At 39.0% G+C, this 18,767-nt stretch overlaps 1 protein-coding gene across 1 annotated transcript in view; it reads left to right on the plus strand.

Moving 5' to 3' along the window:
- The window catches only part of PGM5 (phosphoglucomutase 5), a 193,138-nt gene that overhangs the window by 25,741 nt on the left and 148,630 nt on the right, over positions 1-18,767 (plus strand). Inside the window, exons 3-6 of the mRNA XM_081238180.1 lie at positions 4,746-4,892; positions 8,274-8,399; positions 12,881-13,071; positions 13,673-13,827. Of these exons, the coding sequence (XP_081094306.1) occupies positions 4,746-4,892; positions 8,274-8,399; positions 12,881-13,071; positions 13,673-13,827 (619 nt within the window). The remainder of the gene's footprint in view (positions 1-4,745; positions 4,893-8,273; positions 8,400-12,880; positions 13,072-13,672; positions 13,828-18,767) is intronic.

The following is an 18,767-nucleotide window of genomic DNA, read 5'->3' on the forward strand; positions in this document are numbered from 1 at the left end:
ATTTCGGGAAAAAATATGCAATGCATTAAGTGTTCTGCACACTGATAACACAGGACATTTCATGAGCTCAGAAAATGGCAATTTGTAGAGCAATGTAATATATAAGTTGCCAAACTAAATAATGTATTTAATCATTTAAATTAATGTCTGACTTCATATCTTGTGAGAGAATCTCAGTCATCTCTATGATAACTTGTGAGGCATAAAAGGGGAAGATATTATTTAAATAACCATTTCGTAGGCCGAATTACAGGAGGTTTTGAGACCTGTTCAGTCATATCCTGATTAGGGGGAGGGGGTTGAACTTATTGTTTGGCCTTTAACTCTGTTGAAAGTCCTTCCTCTTACATTTAATTCTTTATGTTTACATGTCTTGGCATCATTAATGAGACTAACATTCCTAATGGCATAGAGAGATTCAGTTGGTTTCTTCCCACTTAGAGTGAGTTTTACCATGTTATCCTTCATCTGAAGTTGCAGACATTCATCTCTTCTATTGGGTGTCATACAAATACATTTTATGGCATAAGTTAAAAGCGAAGTGTCTATAGAATTAGTAGGCACATCCAGGGAAATAGGACACATCTAAAACTATGTTGCTTTTAAATTATTTAGAGGACAGGACCTTTCTGAGCATGTTTTTAAATAGGGGAGAAGGTGCTAGAGGACAAAAGGAATCAGTAATAAAAATACTGATTTTTTTTGAATAATTACAGTGTGCCAAGCTTCAGAGTCAGAACTTTACATACATGTTCTCATTTAATCCTCATGGTTTAAAAAACTTGCCCAGTGTCACAGAACTCATAAGCTGTGGAGCTCATTTGGAACCTAGATTCCAAGAAATAGGTAGAACTTCTGAGTAAGGAGGCAGAGATGAGGGAAAGAAGCACTTTGAGGGTGCAGAGTGGAAGTTTTGGGAAATAGTTGCCTATATCTGTTGAAAAAAAAGAAGAGGAAATGTAACTTGCTAAGATAATGGGGAAAGGATAGAGAAGGGGATAAATGGAGATGTTTTCTAAAAGGTCCTCTGGGAAATTTGTTGAGGATTCCTGAGGGGTTGTGAGGACCGAGTTGAAGTTAAGCAGTCTCATTCTTTGGGGGAGCCAGTTGGTGTAATTTCATGACTGCCTTCAGCGATGCATGGGGGGAGTATGGGAATAGCAGCAATGGAGCAGATGATGGTGATGTCCTGGGATTGGGGAATGGCAGTGTGGGCATGGCAGAGTATAAGGTGGGGCTGGCAGTTGTTAAGAGTGTCTGAGCTGACATCAGACTATTAGGAGTCAAACCCAGCCTCTGTCACACGAGTGATGTGACCTTTGTTAAGGTCACCTCTTCCAATTTCAGTTTCCTTATTTGGAAAATGAGGATACTAATAATTCTTACTTCATCTGCTTTTTGTGAATGCTGAATTCCACGTATGATGTGAAATGTGGTATGTGTAAGTTTCAACAAATGTTGGCTTGTCTTATTATACTAACAAAGGCAAGGCTCAAATGCTAGACCATAGGGTCCTTCTGGGATAAGAGACCAGTGAAATGAAAGGGACCGATGGCCTGGGAGTAATCAAGTGACGTTGGGCATCAGCATAGGACTGAAGAACAGATTCACAGGGGTACAAAGTAGGGTAGATGAAAGATTAGGAATTTGTTTAGATTAGGATTAAGATACTCAAATTTGATATTTTTGCAAGAAGCATATCAAAAGACAATAATACTTATGGTATGACTGTACTAGGAATTGACTAAAATGAAGAGGGATGTCACTGGAGTGGAAGATGTCAAGAACTGGGAAGATGTGAAGGGATGCAGAGGATGTTGATGAACTCAAAGGTTATCAGTGTTGCTTTTGGAAATCAGTGTGCTTTGGCAAACAAACTCAGATGGAGACTTTTAAAATGTGATGGAAACATCCCAAGAACATAGTGTGGTGCCTGGGAGGCAGAGGGATAGATGTGTATCATCTGGCAAGCATTAAAAATTGCAAAAACTAAATAACACTATTTACTTTTTAAGTTTTGCAAAAGAATAAAAAAGGTAAGGGGTAAAACAAGAATAAAGACACAGACTTACTTGAGAATGGACTTGAGGATATGGGGAGGGAGGAGGGTAAGCTGTGACAAAGCGAGAGAGTGGCATGGACATATATACACTACCAAACGTAAGGTAGATAGCTAGTGGGAAGCAGGTAGATAGCTAGTGGGAAGCAGCCGCATAGCACAGGGAGATCAGCTCGGTGCTTTGTGACCACCTAGAGGGGTGGGATAGGGAGGGTGGGAGGGAGGGAGACGCAAGAGGGAAGAGATATGGGAACAGATGTATATGTATAACTGATTCACTTTGTTATAAAGCAGAAACTAACACACCATTGTGAAGCAATTATACTCCAATAAAGTTGTAAAAAAAAATGGTAAGGAGTGAAGTTGAGAAGGACTATGTTTACTTCTCTGTGGTCTTCACTTTTCCTATACAAGAAAATGTGGGTAAAATCTACTAGGCTCTTTTCCACCCACTGAAATGGTGCTATTGCTACTCCTTTCCCCCCTCTTCCCCCGCATTATTGAGATGTAATTGATATATAAAAAACCGGCACATATTTAAGGTATGCAACTTGATGAGTTTGATCATTATTCCTTTTTATATGTTCAGTGAACCTTTTTTGGGAGACGGTAACAGTGCTATGCTCTAAGGCAGCACTGTGCAATAGAAATATATTGTGAAGCAGCTCATGCAGCTCAACATCAAAAAAACAAACAACCCAATCCAAAAATGGGCAGAAGACCTAAACAGACATTTCTCCAAAGAAGATATACAGATTGCCAACAAACACATGAAAGAATGCTCAACATCATTAATCATTAGAGAAATGCAAATCAAAACCACAATGAGGTATCACCTCACACCGGTCAGAATGGCCATCATCAAAAAATCTACAAAAAATAAATGCTGGAGAGGGTGTGGAGAAAAGGGATCCCTCTTGCACTGTTGATGGGAATGTAAATTGATACAGCCACTATGGAGAACAGTATGGAGGTTCCTTAAAAAACTAAAAATAGAACTACCATACAACCCAGCAATCCCACTACTAGGCATATACCCTGAGAAAACTATAATTCAAAAAGAGTCGTGTACCACAATGTTCATTGCAGCTCTATTTACAATAGCCAGGACATGGAAGCAACCTAAGTGTCCATCGACAGATGAATGGATAAAGAAGATGTGGTACATATATACAATAGAATATTACTCAGCCATAAAAGGAAACGAAATTGAGTTATTTGTAGTGAGGTGGATGGACCTAGAGTCTGTCATACAGAGTGAAGTCAGTCAGAAAGAGAAAAACAAATACCGCATGCTAACACATATATATGGAATAAAAAAAATGGTCATGAAGAACCTAGGGGCAGGACAGGAATAAAGACGCAGACATAGAGAATGGACTTGAGGACACGGGGAGGTGGAAGGGTAAGCTGGGACGAAGAGAGTGGCATGGACATATATAGACTACCAAATGTAAAATAGATAGCTAGTGGGAAGCAGCCACATAGCTCAGGGAGATCAGCTCAGTGCTTTGTGACCACCTAGAGGGGTAGGATGGGGAGGGTGGGAGGGAGACGCAAGAGGGAGGGGATATGGGGATACATGTATATGTATAGTTGATTCACTTTGTACCTAAAAAAGTAAAAAGAAGCAGGTGAAATGAATAATGTATTCTATTTAACTTAATATATCCAAAATATTATCACTTCAACATGTTACTATAAAAATATTAATGTGATGTATTCTATTTTTCTATTAACTCTTCAAAATTTGATGTGTATTTTATAACTGCAGTGCAGGTCAATTTGACTAGTCACATTTCGAATGTTCAAGAGCCACATGTGGCTAGCAGCTATTGAATTGGACAGTGTAGCTCTAAGCACTGGGATATAAAAGAAATCAAGAAATAATTTCTGTTCAGTAGAAAGTTATAATATAGCTGGTGAGTGAGATCAATACACAAAGTTATCAATTATTTATGTTTTAGATCTTTCAATCTACTTATTTATTTGATTCCCAAACTCATTGTAAAAAACCTGAAGTTGCTTGCATGAAGATATAAAAATTAAAAAGAAAAGAAAAATTAAAGGAGGACAACCATTGATTTCATGTTCAGTTCATTTAAAGCCTATCACTTCACCTTAACTGTCAGCTTGACCTTGTGAGGAAGTGCATCAGATATTTTAAACCTCACTTTAAAAACTTGGGAGTCACTAGAGAGTGTGAATTGGGGAAAATAATGTACCCTGGTCAGCTTATGCATCAAATAGGCAGCAGATCTGGGAGTAGAAATTGTATTTTCTTTCTCTAGGTGCACTTGGGAAGCTGCAGTTAAAATCTGGAATCCCTCAGTTCTGTCAAATGCATATCCTGTTTGTGTCTCATATCCTGAATAAAGCTGATGACATAACCAGGTCTCCCTGGCAGGTGTGCAACTATTTTTAGGGAAGACATATCATTGTTTAGAAGTGGATTAAAACAAACCAACATGTGGGTCATTGGCCTACATGGAACAGGTGAGGCTGGCCACATTTCCTCCAGAGTGGAAGGATAAGAAATATCGAGGCACATCGAACTGTGAACTGTTGACCATTGTCTAGAGCACAAATGAATCTTTCTCCTGCTTGGTGGAGGAGGAGCTAACATTTCTCTGATTGAATTTTTAAGCAGATTTATTTTGGGTGGTGCATTATGTTCAAATTTTAGGTCCTGCGCCAGATGTCGTCTCAGACAAAATCTATCAGATCAGCAAAACAATCGAGGAATACGCCATATGCCCTGATTTACGAATCGACCTGTCTCGACTAGGAAGACAAGAGTTTGACCTGGAGAACAAATTCAAACCGTTTAGAGGTAACAGAGAAACTGTATTTTGAAGACATCAGAATAACTCCGTGGATGGGGGTGACTCTGGTTTTTTCCTTCAGGGAAAAGCACACACGAAAGTGATGGAATTATCAATCTCAGGAGTGGCACTTGATAAGTAGATGTAATCTTAGTGTGGTGCAGAGGGAAATGAGACCAGCCAAGATATTTAGAACTGGCAAACTTTCAAAAACGACTTTCCAAACTTTCTATCATTTTTGACATAGGGAACATTTCATGGCTGACTCTTTTACAGTGTTCCAGGAATAGGCTGTGAAGCCAAAACGTGTCTTTGCTTTTCTAAGCAATTACGGTGAACATACCGAAATACTTCAGATAATTAAGAAGAGACCTTAAAAGGTAGTGGGGTTATTAAAATTTCCCATGGAAGGTAGGCATTTCTTTTACAAGGCAGAACCACGCAGTTCATGTTGATTCAATGCACAATTGTTGATCACCTGCTCTATATTACACTCCGTGTTAGGAGATTTTACAAAGGAATTTACAAAGTACCAAATGGATTTAGGAAAATGGTTCAAGAATTAAAAAACTGGGATGAAGTTGTCAAAAAATATTATCCTGTATTGTAGAAGGAATAAAACTTCTAAGTTCTCCATTATAACCTTTGAATTTGTAGATTAATATTGAACTATATAACAACATTAATGCCATGTATATGCATATCATTTTTTCACCCTTTATATTATCCTATTGTTTTTTCCTAGAAGGCATATAAGTAGCAATAAAACTAACACTTTTTTACTCCTTCAATGCCCCTATAAGCTTAAATCCAGTTTGTGTTAAGATGGTATCCTTATTTTACAAGTAATTTAGTTTAGTTAAAAAGGTGAAATACCTGGCTCATGGCCACATGGTATTTTAGGGACAGAAAAGAGCTTGAAATGGACTGTTTGGAGTCACAGTGTTGGGCCAACTCTACCACATTTGTCTTGGAAGATTTTGAGTCAATTGCTTGCTTAGCTAGTGAGCAGAAATTAATTGAAAACCATGTGATATTTATTGGAAGCAACATTTCCTGATTTTATTAATCTGGTTGGGAGTTTGCACACACACACACACACACACACGCTTGCACAATCGCTTGACAACTAAAAGCAAGGGATATTTTATTTATTTATTTATTTTCAAATTTCATTTATTTATATATGTATGTACGTACGTATGTCCGCCGTTGAATCTTCGTTGCTGCACGCAGACTTTCTCTAGTTGCGGCGAGCGGGGGCTACTCTTTGTTGCGGTGCGCAGGCTTCTCATTGCGGTGGCTTCTCTTGTTGCGGAGCATGGGCTGTAGGTGCACGGGCTTCAGTAGTTGTGGCACACGGGCTCATTAGTTGTGGCTCACGGGTTCTAGAGTGCAGGCTCAGTAGTTGTGGTGCACGGGCTTAGTTGCTCCGCGGCATGTGGGATCTTCCCGCACCAGGGCTCAAACCCGTGTCCCCTGAATTGGCAGGCGGATTCTTAACCACTGCACCACCAGGGAAGTCTGCAAGGGATATTTTATGTTAAACAAATGATTTAAGTGTACTTGATTACATATGTTTAGAAGGACTGGCAAATAAGATGCTAAGAAAAAGAAGGTATTACCATCAGGAAGAAAGTTTATTTATTTATTTATTGTATCTTCACACTTGTATTTGTTGTCCAAGAGACCCAGACCTTCGGTGAGCTCAGATTCAGGCCCACTGCTCCAGTCACATTGCTAGCTTGATGAGTTTTCTACAATGCTACAGATACCACGAGGTAGATAGAGACATTCCCTGGCTCCCAAGAAGAATTTGGAGATAACTATTTGGGATAATTTATGTACTGTGTTCTTGCTGTTTTAAATGTTGAGCAAGGCTTGAGTTAATTGGAAACAAATCAGTCTTTGACATTTCACCTTAAAGGATGAAGAGCATGAACTATGTGATGTGAACTTTCAGTCTTCATGGAATTCTACTTGCTTCCTTGTTTTTTACATTTCTGTTTGGTGCTGTGTGTTATCTGCTGTAAATACCAGATGTATTTAGACAAGTGGTTCAGGAATTTCTGAAAAGAACCAGAATGAAATAATTGCCAAAAATATCATCCTAAATTGTAGAGTGAGTAAAACTTCAAGCCACAACCTTTTATTTTATAGATTAGTTTTTTATTGTGGTAAAATATATGTAACGTAAAGTACATCATGTTAATCATTTTTAGATGTACAGTTCATATAGATTAACTTTTAATTTATTTTATAGATTAATATCCTCCAAATATCAAAAGATGATTAAAGACTATCTATGTTCTGTAAACAGTAATTACATTATATTTGAATGGACACACATACTACCTTGATTTAAGTGCAAGAAAAAATATTTTTAGACATGTATTTGACTAGACGAAGGGACAGTTTCATATTACATATAAAATCTCATCCATCAAGTATTGCACCTGGATTTACTAAAAATTATTAAAAGTGGATTGGTAATATCTTTAGTGCAGGTTTAAGTATTTCAGGATTCTAAAGTAGTATGTTTTTGAAAAATTTGAGAAACAGCATACATAAGTTTCAAAATTTAACTATGAATTTAAAAAGCAGGGCTCGTGGACAAATTTTAGTGCCTAAAATAAAATATTTATTACTTCTAGGAAAAGTACTTTCTGGGTATTAATTATGTACTGATTGCCAAGGTTGAAAAATGTGATGTATTCTGGGCTTTATGAATCTGTGAGATAAGTGGAAAGGACTTGTTTTGGATGCCTGGTCATTGGGTGGTGCAGGACACTGGAGAACATTTGTGTTTAATGAGGATTTCTAAATATCTGGCACTCACCCTGAAACTGGTACTAATTGGGCATGCAGGAGACGTCACACAAACTCAGGAAAATATCCTTCATCACCAATTCAGAACCTGGATCTGGTTGGCACCATGGCATTTGGAAAGTAGGGGTCATTGCAGAGGTCACTTCTTGATTTGTTTCAGGCCAGTTGAGTCATTCTTTGGCCATTCCCCACAGGAGAGGCAACCGGGTGTGCCAAGATGCCTCTTAGCATTGAGGTGTTGCCGTTTGGGGGAGGGAAAGAAGGTGGGAGTAGCGACAATAGGCATAGTTTTATCTTAACTACTTTATTCTTGTGGTTGATTTTTTCACTTGCAAAGAAGAATTTATAACGAGATTTTTTACACCTTTTGATCACCTGCAAACTTTGCAGCATCTTGATTGTGCTTTAATTTGTGATTTTGTCTGCAAACGGATACTTCGCTTCCCACGTAAATGTGTGGGGTTATGATATGATTGTCATCCTAATTTCATGCATTTTTATACTTCCAAGTATCCTTCATGGGTAGTCACTGGTGTCTCCTTTTGCTTTCCTATCCTTAGTGGAGATAGTGGACCCAGTGGATATCTATCTCAACCTCCTTCGGACCATCTTTGACTTTAATGCCATCAAGAGTTTGCTGACTGGGCCCAGCCAACTGAAGATCCGAATTGATGCCATGCACGGAGGTAAATGCGTGTTCTCCTACCAAGTGGTGGGCAAGAAATGGTAAAGGAGACCTCAGTGTGTGTTGGGTTCTGGGATTAAGAGGAAGGCTGGATTTATAGATATTCATACAGTGTGTGTGTGTGTTCAGGCATTTGGGATGCTCTGGAAAACTTCAGGGCTCTAATTTCTCTCTTTTGATGCAAATGAAAACAAAGCTTGAACAAAAGGTTTTGAGGCTATGCCTGTTAGAGTGGAGATAGCAAAACTGTAGTTATTAAAATTGTTTTTTTTTTTTTTTTTTTGTGGTACGCGGGCCTCTCACTGCTGTGGCCTCTCCCATTGCGGAGCACAGGGTCCGGACGCGCAGGCTCAGCGGCCATGGCTCACGGGCCCAGCCGCTCCGCGGCATGTGGGATCTTCCCGGACTGGGGCACGAACCCGTGTCCCCTGCATCAGCAGACGGACTCTCAACCACTGCGCCACCAGGGAAGCCCTTAAAATTGTTTTTGATATGTACACAGTTTAAAAGGTCAAATAGTTCAAAGTTTATTATGAAAAAATCCATTCCCAACTCCTTCCCCCAATTTCCTACTTTTCAGAGGCTACCTTTTTTTTTTTAAACTCTTTCAGTGTTTTTCTTTCTTTTTTTTTTTTTAAAGTATTGATCTTCCTGTTACTAAATACTATGAATATAATGCTCCTTGTTGATTTTTCAGTTTGGGGCATTACTGACTTCATACCATGGAAGATGAGGTTGTAGCTCTTTTTCACCCGCTCCAGTCACTAAATGCAAGCACACTTCCTTAAACTAATTATATCATCATTTTGGGAAGATCAGTATCTACTGTCTACATTATCATAACACTGCTGAGCCATGAAAAATACTGTAATTATATTTTCCTTACAGAACAACTTCTTCTGTGGAATTAGTAATTGTCCTGTTTTCTCACTGTTTAGGTTTTGTGAAGTGTATTTACCACTCTTAACCCTCATATTCTCCCAGTGTCTAAATCTTCTCTCACTTCATTTTCCTGGAGACCTGGGATCTCCTCTGCTCTGCACTGGTTGCTCTGTGAGCTGCTGTTGTCCTGGAATCTCCACTTAGCATCATCCTGTAATTCCCTTTACCCCTTTCTTATGCTGACTCTCCTATTTCTGGATCCTTGGTCTTCCACTTTCTTGATTTACTCTTACATTTTGGAGGAATAAGTTCTCCAGGAACTCTGTGAGAGAAAGCTCATAGGAGGTAAATGTTTTGAGTCATTGCATATCTGAAAATGCCTTTTTTCTGTGCTCACTCTGAGTTGCTATCTATCTGGATATAGAAATCTAGGTTGGATATTATTTTTCTTCAGAAGTTTGAGGGCATTGCTCCATTGTCTTCTAGCTATTACTACTGAACTTGAGAAATCTGATGCTGTTCTGATTTTTAATCTATGGTATGAAATCTTTCTTTGTTCTTTTCTGGAGGCTTTTAGGGCCTTTGACATATCTTCAGTGTTCCTTCTTTTCACAATGATGAGTCTTAGTGTGAGACTGTTTTCCTCTATTGTGCTGAGAACTTGGAGGATCTTCTTAATCTAGAAACTTGTGTCCTTTAATTCTGGGAAATTTTCTTGCATTACTTCTTGGATGATTTCCTCCATTATTTTCTCTTTCCTTTCTTTCCAGAATGGCTGTTGTTTAGATATTGGCCCTACTTGACTGATCCTTTAATTATCCTATTCTTTCCCCCACCACCCATTTTCCTTCTCTTTGTTTTTTGCTACTTTCTGGGAGATTTCCTCAGCTTTATCTCCAAGTCCTTCCATTAAGTTTTTCATTCCACTAAAAACTTCCATTAAGTTTTTCATTTCATTCATTCATATTTTTAATTTCCCAAAACTTTTTTTTTGTTTTCCAAATAATCTATTTTTAAAAATAGCTTCCTATTCATCTTTCATGAATGCCATATCTTTTTTTAATAAGTCATGTTTACTGAGGTATATAATTTATATGTAGTAAAATTGATACCTTGTTGGTATACAGTTTCATGAGGATTGACAAACATATATAGTCATGTAACCACTCTGACAATCAAGATATAGAATATTTCTCTCACTTCCACAAGTTCTTTTGCGGCTCTTTATAGTCTTACCCCTCCTCCTTTCCCTAGTCCCTGGCAATCACTCATCTGCTTTTTGTCCACCATGCCCCCCCAACTGCCCCAGTTTTGCCTTTTCCAGAAAGCCATATAAATGGAAGCATACAATATGTAGCCTTTTTCTTCAGGCTTCTTTCACTCACCATAATGTTTTAGAGATGCCTTCATGGTGTTGTATATATCAGTAGTTATTTCTTGTTACTACTGAGTAGTATTCCATAGTAAGGATGTACTACATATTGTTTATCCACTCACCAGTTGATACAATTAGGGTTATTTTTACGTTTTGGCTACTACAAAACAAAGCTGCTATAAAGATTTATGAACAAGTTCTTTATGGGGATATGTGATTTCCTTTGTCTTGGATGGATAAATACCTAGGAGTGAGAATGCTGGGTCATATGATGTATATGTTTAACTTAATAAGAAACTGCCAAAGTGTTTTCCAAAGTGTACCATTTGCAATATCAGCAGAGCATGAAGGCTTCAGTTTCTCCATGTCCTCACCAATACTTGGTATTGTCGGTCTCTTCAGTTTTAGCCATTCTGTCACATCTTGTTGATCTCTATTAGGATATGACTGAAATATACTTTAAAATATTTTTTCTCTCTGTGTTGTTTCTGCTTTCTCCAGGTTGCTCTTTACTCTCTTTGTTTTGGTCTCATGTTAGATGCATTCCTCAGAAGTTTGGTGGTCCTTGGCTGCCTGGCATGTTTAAGAGTGAGGTGCTAAAAATTTTGTTGGGAGCTCTGAGCCCATGTGTGGAACTTATCTTCCAAGGGCTTCACTCTGAGGTCTTCTGGCTGGGCTGTTTTGCTTTTTCCTATTGGGCTGGTTCTTTTCCCCAGAAAAGGCTCTTTCAGTTTCTTACCTTAGCTTTATCTGGCCTAGAGGGAAGACAGCTTCTCTTTCCAAATAGTTTGAGCCATGTTTTGGATTCGAGCCTCATTGCCTAGCTTGTACTGTGTGTTCATCTCTGAATCAGCCACTCTGGTTGAGGTATGGAGGATACTGACTGGCAGACCTAGGTCACCTCCCCAGCCTTAGGGTAAATAGGATTTAGCCACATCCTGATCACATGAACTGAGATGGGAGAAGGATTGGTTCTCCAAAGGAAACCCAAGATGCTGCTACCGGAGGAAGGGGAAATGGGTTCTGGGCAGGAAAAATCAAAAGATGTTCACGGGCTTCCCTGGTGGCGCAGTGGTTGAGAGTCCGTCTGCTGATGCAGGGGTCACGGGTTCGTGCCCCGGTCCAGGAAGATCCCACATGCCACGGAGCGGCTGGGCCCGTGAGCCATGGCCGCTGAGCCTGCGCGTCCGGAGCCTGTGCTCCGCAACGGGAGAGGCCACAACAGTGAGAGGCCCACGTACCGCAAAAAAAAAAAAAAAGTTTACTATTTGAGGTTTGAATTGTATTACTGGAAAATAAATGGAAGGCAGTACTTTGATATATTTCAGCCAACAGGATTATGTGCTGATCCCCAAATGTGCTTGCTGTGTGTTCTACCACAGGCTCTGTTTCCTTGCTCATAGTGTTCTTTTCATTTGGATGGCGTCCTCACTCCTGTCAAATTTATTTTCTTCCAAGTCCTCCCAGAAATGCCACCTTCTTCTTGAAGCCTTTCCTGTGATCATTTCTTCTTTCAAGCTATTGGATCGTATTATTTCATAAATATACATTGAATAGAACTAGTCTTCCCATTGCAGTCACTCACCTGTAGATTTGACTCATCCCACTGCTAGATGGAGAGCCCAGTAATGTCGGAATTGGGTGCTTTGCGTCCCTTGATGCCCTCCATTCTTCACATAGGAGTTCTGTGTTAGGCGCTCCACGAATGTGTGTTGAACTGGAAAACACAACTCCTTGACATTTATTTTGTAAAATGTGCTTAGTTTTATATGCTTCAGTGTTTTACAGTGTTTAATTATACACTTGGCAGAGTTAAAACAACTGTAGAGACAAAGAATGTTGCTAGAGCCTATTAGTGCTTTTGCATATATTCAGCTAAAGCTTTTCATACATAAAAAGTAACAGTCAATAAATCATTATTAGGTAGTCGATTTATTTCTGCCAATATTTTAGATAAGTTTTGGAGAGAAATTTCATGGAACTGGATTATTGAATACAACTTCTGTTGCCTAATGCAGTCACTGGCACATAGCAGATGCTCAATGAGTAGCAGTTGAAGTAAATATTATTCTGTGTTGTGTCTTGAGAAAACTTGTAGAATTTATCTTTTTTTTTCTTGTGCTATTAAGTAACCTTCTTGTTCTAAGCAGAGCAAAACACCCTTGGTTGCGGGGGTGGTGGCAGAGGTTCTGCAAAGATCTCATATTGCTGTGTATTTTTTTCAGTTATGGGACCCTATGTGAGAAAAGTCCTGTGTGATGAGCTGGGGGCCCCAGCCAATTCTGCAATCAACTGTGTCCCCCTGGAAGATTTTGGAGGGCATCATCCTGACCCCAACCTGACATATGCAACGACCCTTCTGGAAGCTATGAAAGGAGGGGAATATGGGTTTGGAGCTGCATTTGATGCTGATGGGGTAAGTAGGAAAGTTTTCTGCATGCTGACCCTTTTGCTATATAATGAACCAAGCACTGGAAGCCAGAGAACTATTGGATACCTCTGGAGCTGACATGTATGGGGCATATGAACCCTAACTGGCTCTGCATCTGCCCTTCTATCTAATGGCCAAGTATTGCGCTTAAATAACCATTACTTTTCTTTTTTCAAGTAAGCTTATGTTATAAAGAGGTTATTTCTTTTTTAAAAAAATTCATGCAATACATCTTTATAATGGCTGATTTTCTTGAAATCACCATGTTAAGAAGCGAGCTATTTTAGCAATAATCTCTGTTCTCCATTATGTTTGGGGGAAAGTGTGAATTGGGAATATAGAGGCTACTGAAGCCTGAGGAAGTCATCCACATTTCGACAGGTGGGATATATTCCTAGTCGTGTCAAGATCGTGGGCCCTATAATATTCAGAGGTCTTGGTTTCCCATGCCCTCTTTGGCCTCATTTAACTTGTTTCATGTTGTTTAAATGTGGAATGGCAGTAAAGTGGCTTGTAATGATGATGGGAATGGGCTGCTGGCGGCAGATGCCTTTGCCTGAACATTTTCACACATTCTTTCCCACAGGACCGTTATATGATCCTAGGCCAAAATGGCTTCTTCGTGAGCCCTTCCGACTCCCTGGCCATCATTGCCGCCAACCTCTCTTGCATTCCGTATTTCCGTCAGATGGGGGTCCGAGGGTTTGGGAGGAGTATGCCCACCAGCACAGCCCTGGACAGGTAAGCAAGGATGTCACCATGAAAGCCTTCATGGCAGGCCTCTGATATCAATGTTCCCTTTGCTGGTAGCTGTCACTCATACTCCCCTACTCCACTGGGAACTTGTTGAAAGCATGGGAAGTTAGAGACATGCTGTAGTATACTGGGTAGGCATGTGAAGAATCAGGTGGCCTGAACTTGATCCTCGGTTCTGCTGCTTTTTAGCTGTTGGGAACTTGGGGGACTTATTTGACTTCTGTGCCTCTGTTTTCTTATTTTTAAAACGAGGATTATAATAGTATCATCCTTACATGGATTGTTATAAGGTAGGATTGAGGTGATTCTTGTAAAACATGTAACGGAATGCCTGGTTCATAGTAAATACTTCACAGATGTTTAGTAAGAAAACTTACTAAATATGTAAGTGAGGTGGAAAGAACATGAGTCTTGAGGTCAGGTAATATGTTAAAATTCTCGTTTGTATCATCATTAGTTATGTAAAAACGGGGAAGATACATCATAGGTTTGTTGTGAGAATGAAATGAGATACGCGTGGAAAATGCCCAGTAGGAGACTCACTTAGTAGATAGAACAGTCTGAGGTTTCCTTCTCCGGGCCCTATCCATCCGTCTTTTACCTTGTCTTATAAAACAGTGAATTTCAGAGACTAATATTTTCAAGCAACATATATTATTGTGGAAGCAGTATTTGTTTATGGTGGAAAGTTAGAAAACACAGAAAAATAAGAAAATGTAAACATCATATCTCTCTGCCTGACTTATGTTAATTGATAAATATATATTCCTTATTGGATCTCTTTATATACATATATAACATACATACATAGTTCTAAATCATATATAATATACACAATATATAATATATATTTGCCTTTTTGTAAAAACCAAAAGGAGATCTGAAAGTACATACTGCCTTGTAACCTGTTTTTTATTCTATCAACAATCTCCCACTTTGTACTGAAACATTTTTATGTCATCTAAAACCAAGATCATATTAAAATTTCCTCCGAGTGTCCCCGGAATGTCTTTAATAGAGGGTTTGCCCGAAGCAGCATCCTGTCTAACACCATACATTGCATCTGGTTGTTACATCTCTTAAGTCTTTTATAATCTACCACAATCCCTTTATCTTTTACTTAATGACAGTAATTTTTGAAGAGACCTGACCAGTTGTCCTGCAGAATCCCACCTGGTTATCTCTGCATGGTGTTACCATTCATTCAGTCATTCATTAAATAAATTTTATATGCAGTGAAATGAATAATCTTAAGGCTACAATTCAGTGAGTTTTGAAAAATGTATACATCTGGGTAACAACCATCCAGAATAAGATATAGAACGTTCCCATCACCCCCTATAGTGCCCCCATCCTCCTTGCAATGCCCCTTAGGCAACCATTGTCATAATTTCTGCTACCGTATTTAGGTTTTGCCTGTTCTTGAACTTCACATAAATAGAGTCATATACTATGTACTCGTTTGTTACTGGTTTTTTCATTTAATATATATTTTTTGATTCATCTGCATCCATTGCATCTGTCACTAGTTCATCCTCCTTTGTTGCAGTGTGGTATGCCAATGTATGAATATATCACAGTTTACTTTTCCAATCTCCTGCTGATGAACATTGGGGTTGTTTCCACTTATTAGCTACTATGAATCATGCCATTATAAGCATTCTTACACGTCTTTTTGTGGCCACATCTACATTTCTTTAGTTAATATCTAGGAGTAGAATCCTGATTTTAGGGTAGATGCATGTTTAATTTTACAAGAAACTGCCAAACTGTTTTCCATCGTGTACTCCTATTTGCAATGTGTGAGAGTTCTAGTTGCTTCATATCCTCAACAACATTTGGTGTCATCAGTCTTTTTTATTTTAACCATTCTAGTGTGTGCAAAATATTATCTTATTTTGGTTTAGATTTACATCGTTCTAGCGATGTTGAGCTCATTTTCATATGCTTATTGTCTACTTGTGAGCTCTTTTGTTATGTACCTGTTCAGAATGTATTTGCTCAATTAAAAATGCACTGTTTGTCTTTTTGTTATTGATTTATAGAAGTTCTTTATATATTCTGGATAACACATCTTTTTTTTTCTTGGCCACACAGCCGGCTTGTGGGATCTTTCTTAGTTCCCTGACCAGAGACTGAAAGCAGGCCCTTGGCAGTGAGAGTGCAGAGTCCTAACCACTGGACCACCAGGGATTTCCCTGGATAATAAGTCTTTTTTCAGATATATGTATTACAACATTTTCTCCCTGTCTGTCACTTTCCTTTTCAAATTCTTTATTTTTTTTAACATCTTTATTGGAGTATAATTGCTTTACAATAGTGTGTTAGTTTCTGCTTTATAACAAAGTGAATCAGCTATACATATACATATATCCCCATATCTCCTCCCTCTTGCGTCTCCCTCCTACCCTCCCTATCCCACCCCTCTAGGTGGTCACAAAGCACCAAGCTGATCTCCCTGTTCTATGCGGCTGCTTCCCCCTAGCTATCTCTTTTACATTTGGTAGTGTATATATGTCCATGCCACTCTTTCACTTCGTCCCAGCTTACCCTTCCCCCTCCCCGTGTCCTCAAGTCCATGCTCTATGTCGGTGTCTTTATTCCTGTCCTGCCCCAGGTTCTTCAGAACCACTTTTTTTTTCTCTTAATGGTGTCTTCTGATGAGCATAAGTTTTCAATTTTGATGATGGCTAATTTTTTTTCTTATATAGTTAGTATATACTTTTTTTATCCTCTATAGGAAATCTTTGCTTGCCCAAAGGTCAAAAAAATGTTTTTCCTATGTTTTCTTTTAGAATCATTGTAGTTTTAATTTTTACATTTAAGTCTATGATGATTTTGAATTAATTTTTGAAAATTAATTAATTTTTGGCTGCACTGGGTCTTCGTTGCTGCGTGCGGGCTTTCTCTCTAGTTGTGGTGAGCAGGGGCTACTCTTTGTTGTGGTGTGCGGGCTTCTCATTGTGGTGGCTTCTCTTTGCTGTGGAGCATGGGCCCTAGGTGCACGGGCTTCAGTAGTTGTGACACGCAGGCTCAGTAGTTGTGGCTAGCAGGCTCTAGAGAACAGGCCCAGTAGTTGTGGCACACGGGCTTAGCTGCTCCGCAGCATGTGGGATATTCCTGGACCAGGGCTTGAACCCGTGTCCCCTGCATTGGCAGGCAGATTCTTAACCACTGTGCCACCAGGGAAGTCCTGATTTTGAATTAATTTTTGTGTGAGGTTCACTTTTTCCCCATATCCAGTTGTTACTGAAAACAATTTACTTTTCCCTTGATGTGTTTGTTAAAAATCAGTTGACCATATATATGTGGGTCTATTTCAAGATTCTCCCTTCTGTCCCATTAATCTGTTGTCTATCCCTATGCCAATATTACATTGTCTTGATTATTGAAGTTTTAAAGTAGATATCTAAATCAGGTGACTCCTTCAACTCTATTTTCTTTTTCTTCATATAGACAAAGTTATGTATCGTAGGTCCTTTGCATTTCTATATACATTTTATTTGTTTTTGTTTTTTGCGTTACATGGGCCTCTCACTGTTGTGGCCTCTCCCGTTGCGGAGCACAGGCTCCGGACGCACAGGCTCAACAGCCATGGCTCACGGGCCCAGCCGCTCCGCGGCACGTGGGATCCTCCCAGACCGGGGCACGAACCCGTGTCCCCTGCATCGGCAGGCGGACTCTCAACCACTGCGCCACCAGGGAAGCCCTCTATATACATTTTAGAATCAACTTGTCACTTTTTTACCAGAGCCTTTTGAGATTTTGACTGAGATTGTGTTGAATCCATAGAGCAATTTAGGAAGAATTGCATTTTAATAATATTGAGATTTCTAGTCCGTGAATGTGATATATCTCTCAATTTATTTAGTTTTCTTTAATTTCTTTTGCATACTTTGTAGGTTAATTTCTCTTACGTATGTTTTGCAGTTTAGTGTGGAAGTCTTACACAATTTTTGTTAAACTGATTCATGCGTATTTTATATATTTTCATGCTATTGTAAATGGAATAGTTTTATAAATTTAGTCTTCCAGTTGTTTGCTGCTAGTAGTTAGAAATATAACTGATTCCTGTAAATTGATGTTTTATTCTTCCATCAGTGGGGAGATGAATCACATGCCTTTTGGATGCTCCCTATTTTACTTCTATCCCTCAGGTGATATTGATACCAAGTCATGGTAATGAACCAAGCCTCAGCCTAAAATTCTTGCCTAGCAGCACCAAAAAGTAGGACGTATGATTCCACATTTTCCCCTTTGCCTTTGTTTATATCTTTCTTTAAAAAAAAAAAAAAATTCGGTGAAACTGTAGAGAGCAAAGCAAAAACCAGACTATCTCTAGAAATGGAAAACCCAGAGTCATAGAGGCTTCTGAGTCCTATGTGGGATATTTAATATTGTGCGAGCATATTTAGTAACACTTTCCACTTATACAGAATCTTATAATTTAGAAAGAACTTTCGGAAATTTGAACTCACTTGATTTTTGCAATAATTTAGTAAGGTAATTGGGTAGGCATTAACTCTCAACATATTAAAGATGTTGAACCAGTTATCAGAGAGGTTAAGTGACTTGTACAAGGTTACACAGCTAATAAGACAGCGACCCAGGATTTGAAACTATTGCATCTGCCCCATAACTACAACTTAATCAGGATGGTCCCTGAGAAACCAGTTGAAAATATTGCTCAACTCTCCTGTTGGGTAGTCAGCAGCTTTCCGAACCCTGGCCAGGAGAGGCTGGTTTTATTCTGACAACAAAAACCATTTGTCCTCTTTTCTCGTGGAAATTTCCCAGTAGTTCTTGATTTCACTTCATCCCCCCTTCCCAATAAATCTCTGTTTCAGTCAGAAACCAGAGGCCTTGCTTAGAAATTTCACAAAGGACCTGTTCTGATATGTAAGTGACCATTTAAAAGGATTATT

Source organism: Mesoplodon bidens, assembly GCF_964165515.1.
Source record: "Mesoplodon bidens genome assembly, chromosome: 6".
Classification (NCBI taxonomy): Eukaryota; Metazoa; Chordata; class Mammalia; order Artiodactyla; family Ziphiidae; genus Mesoplodon; species Mesoplodon bidens.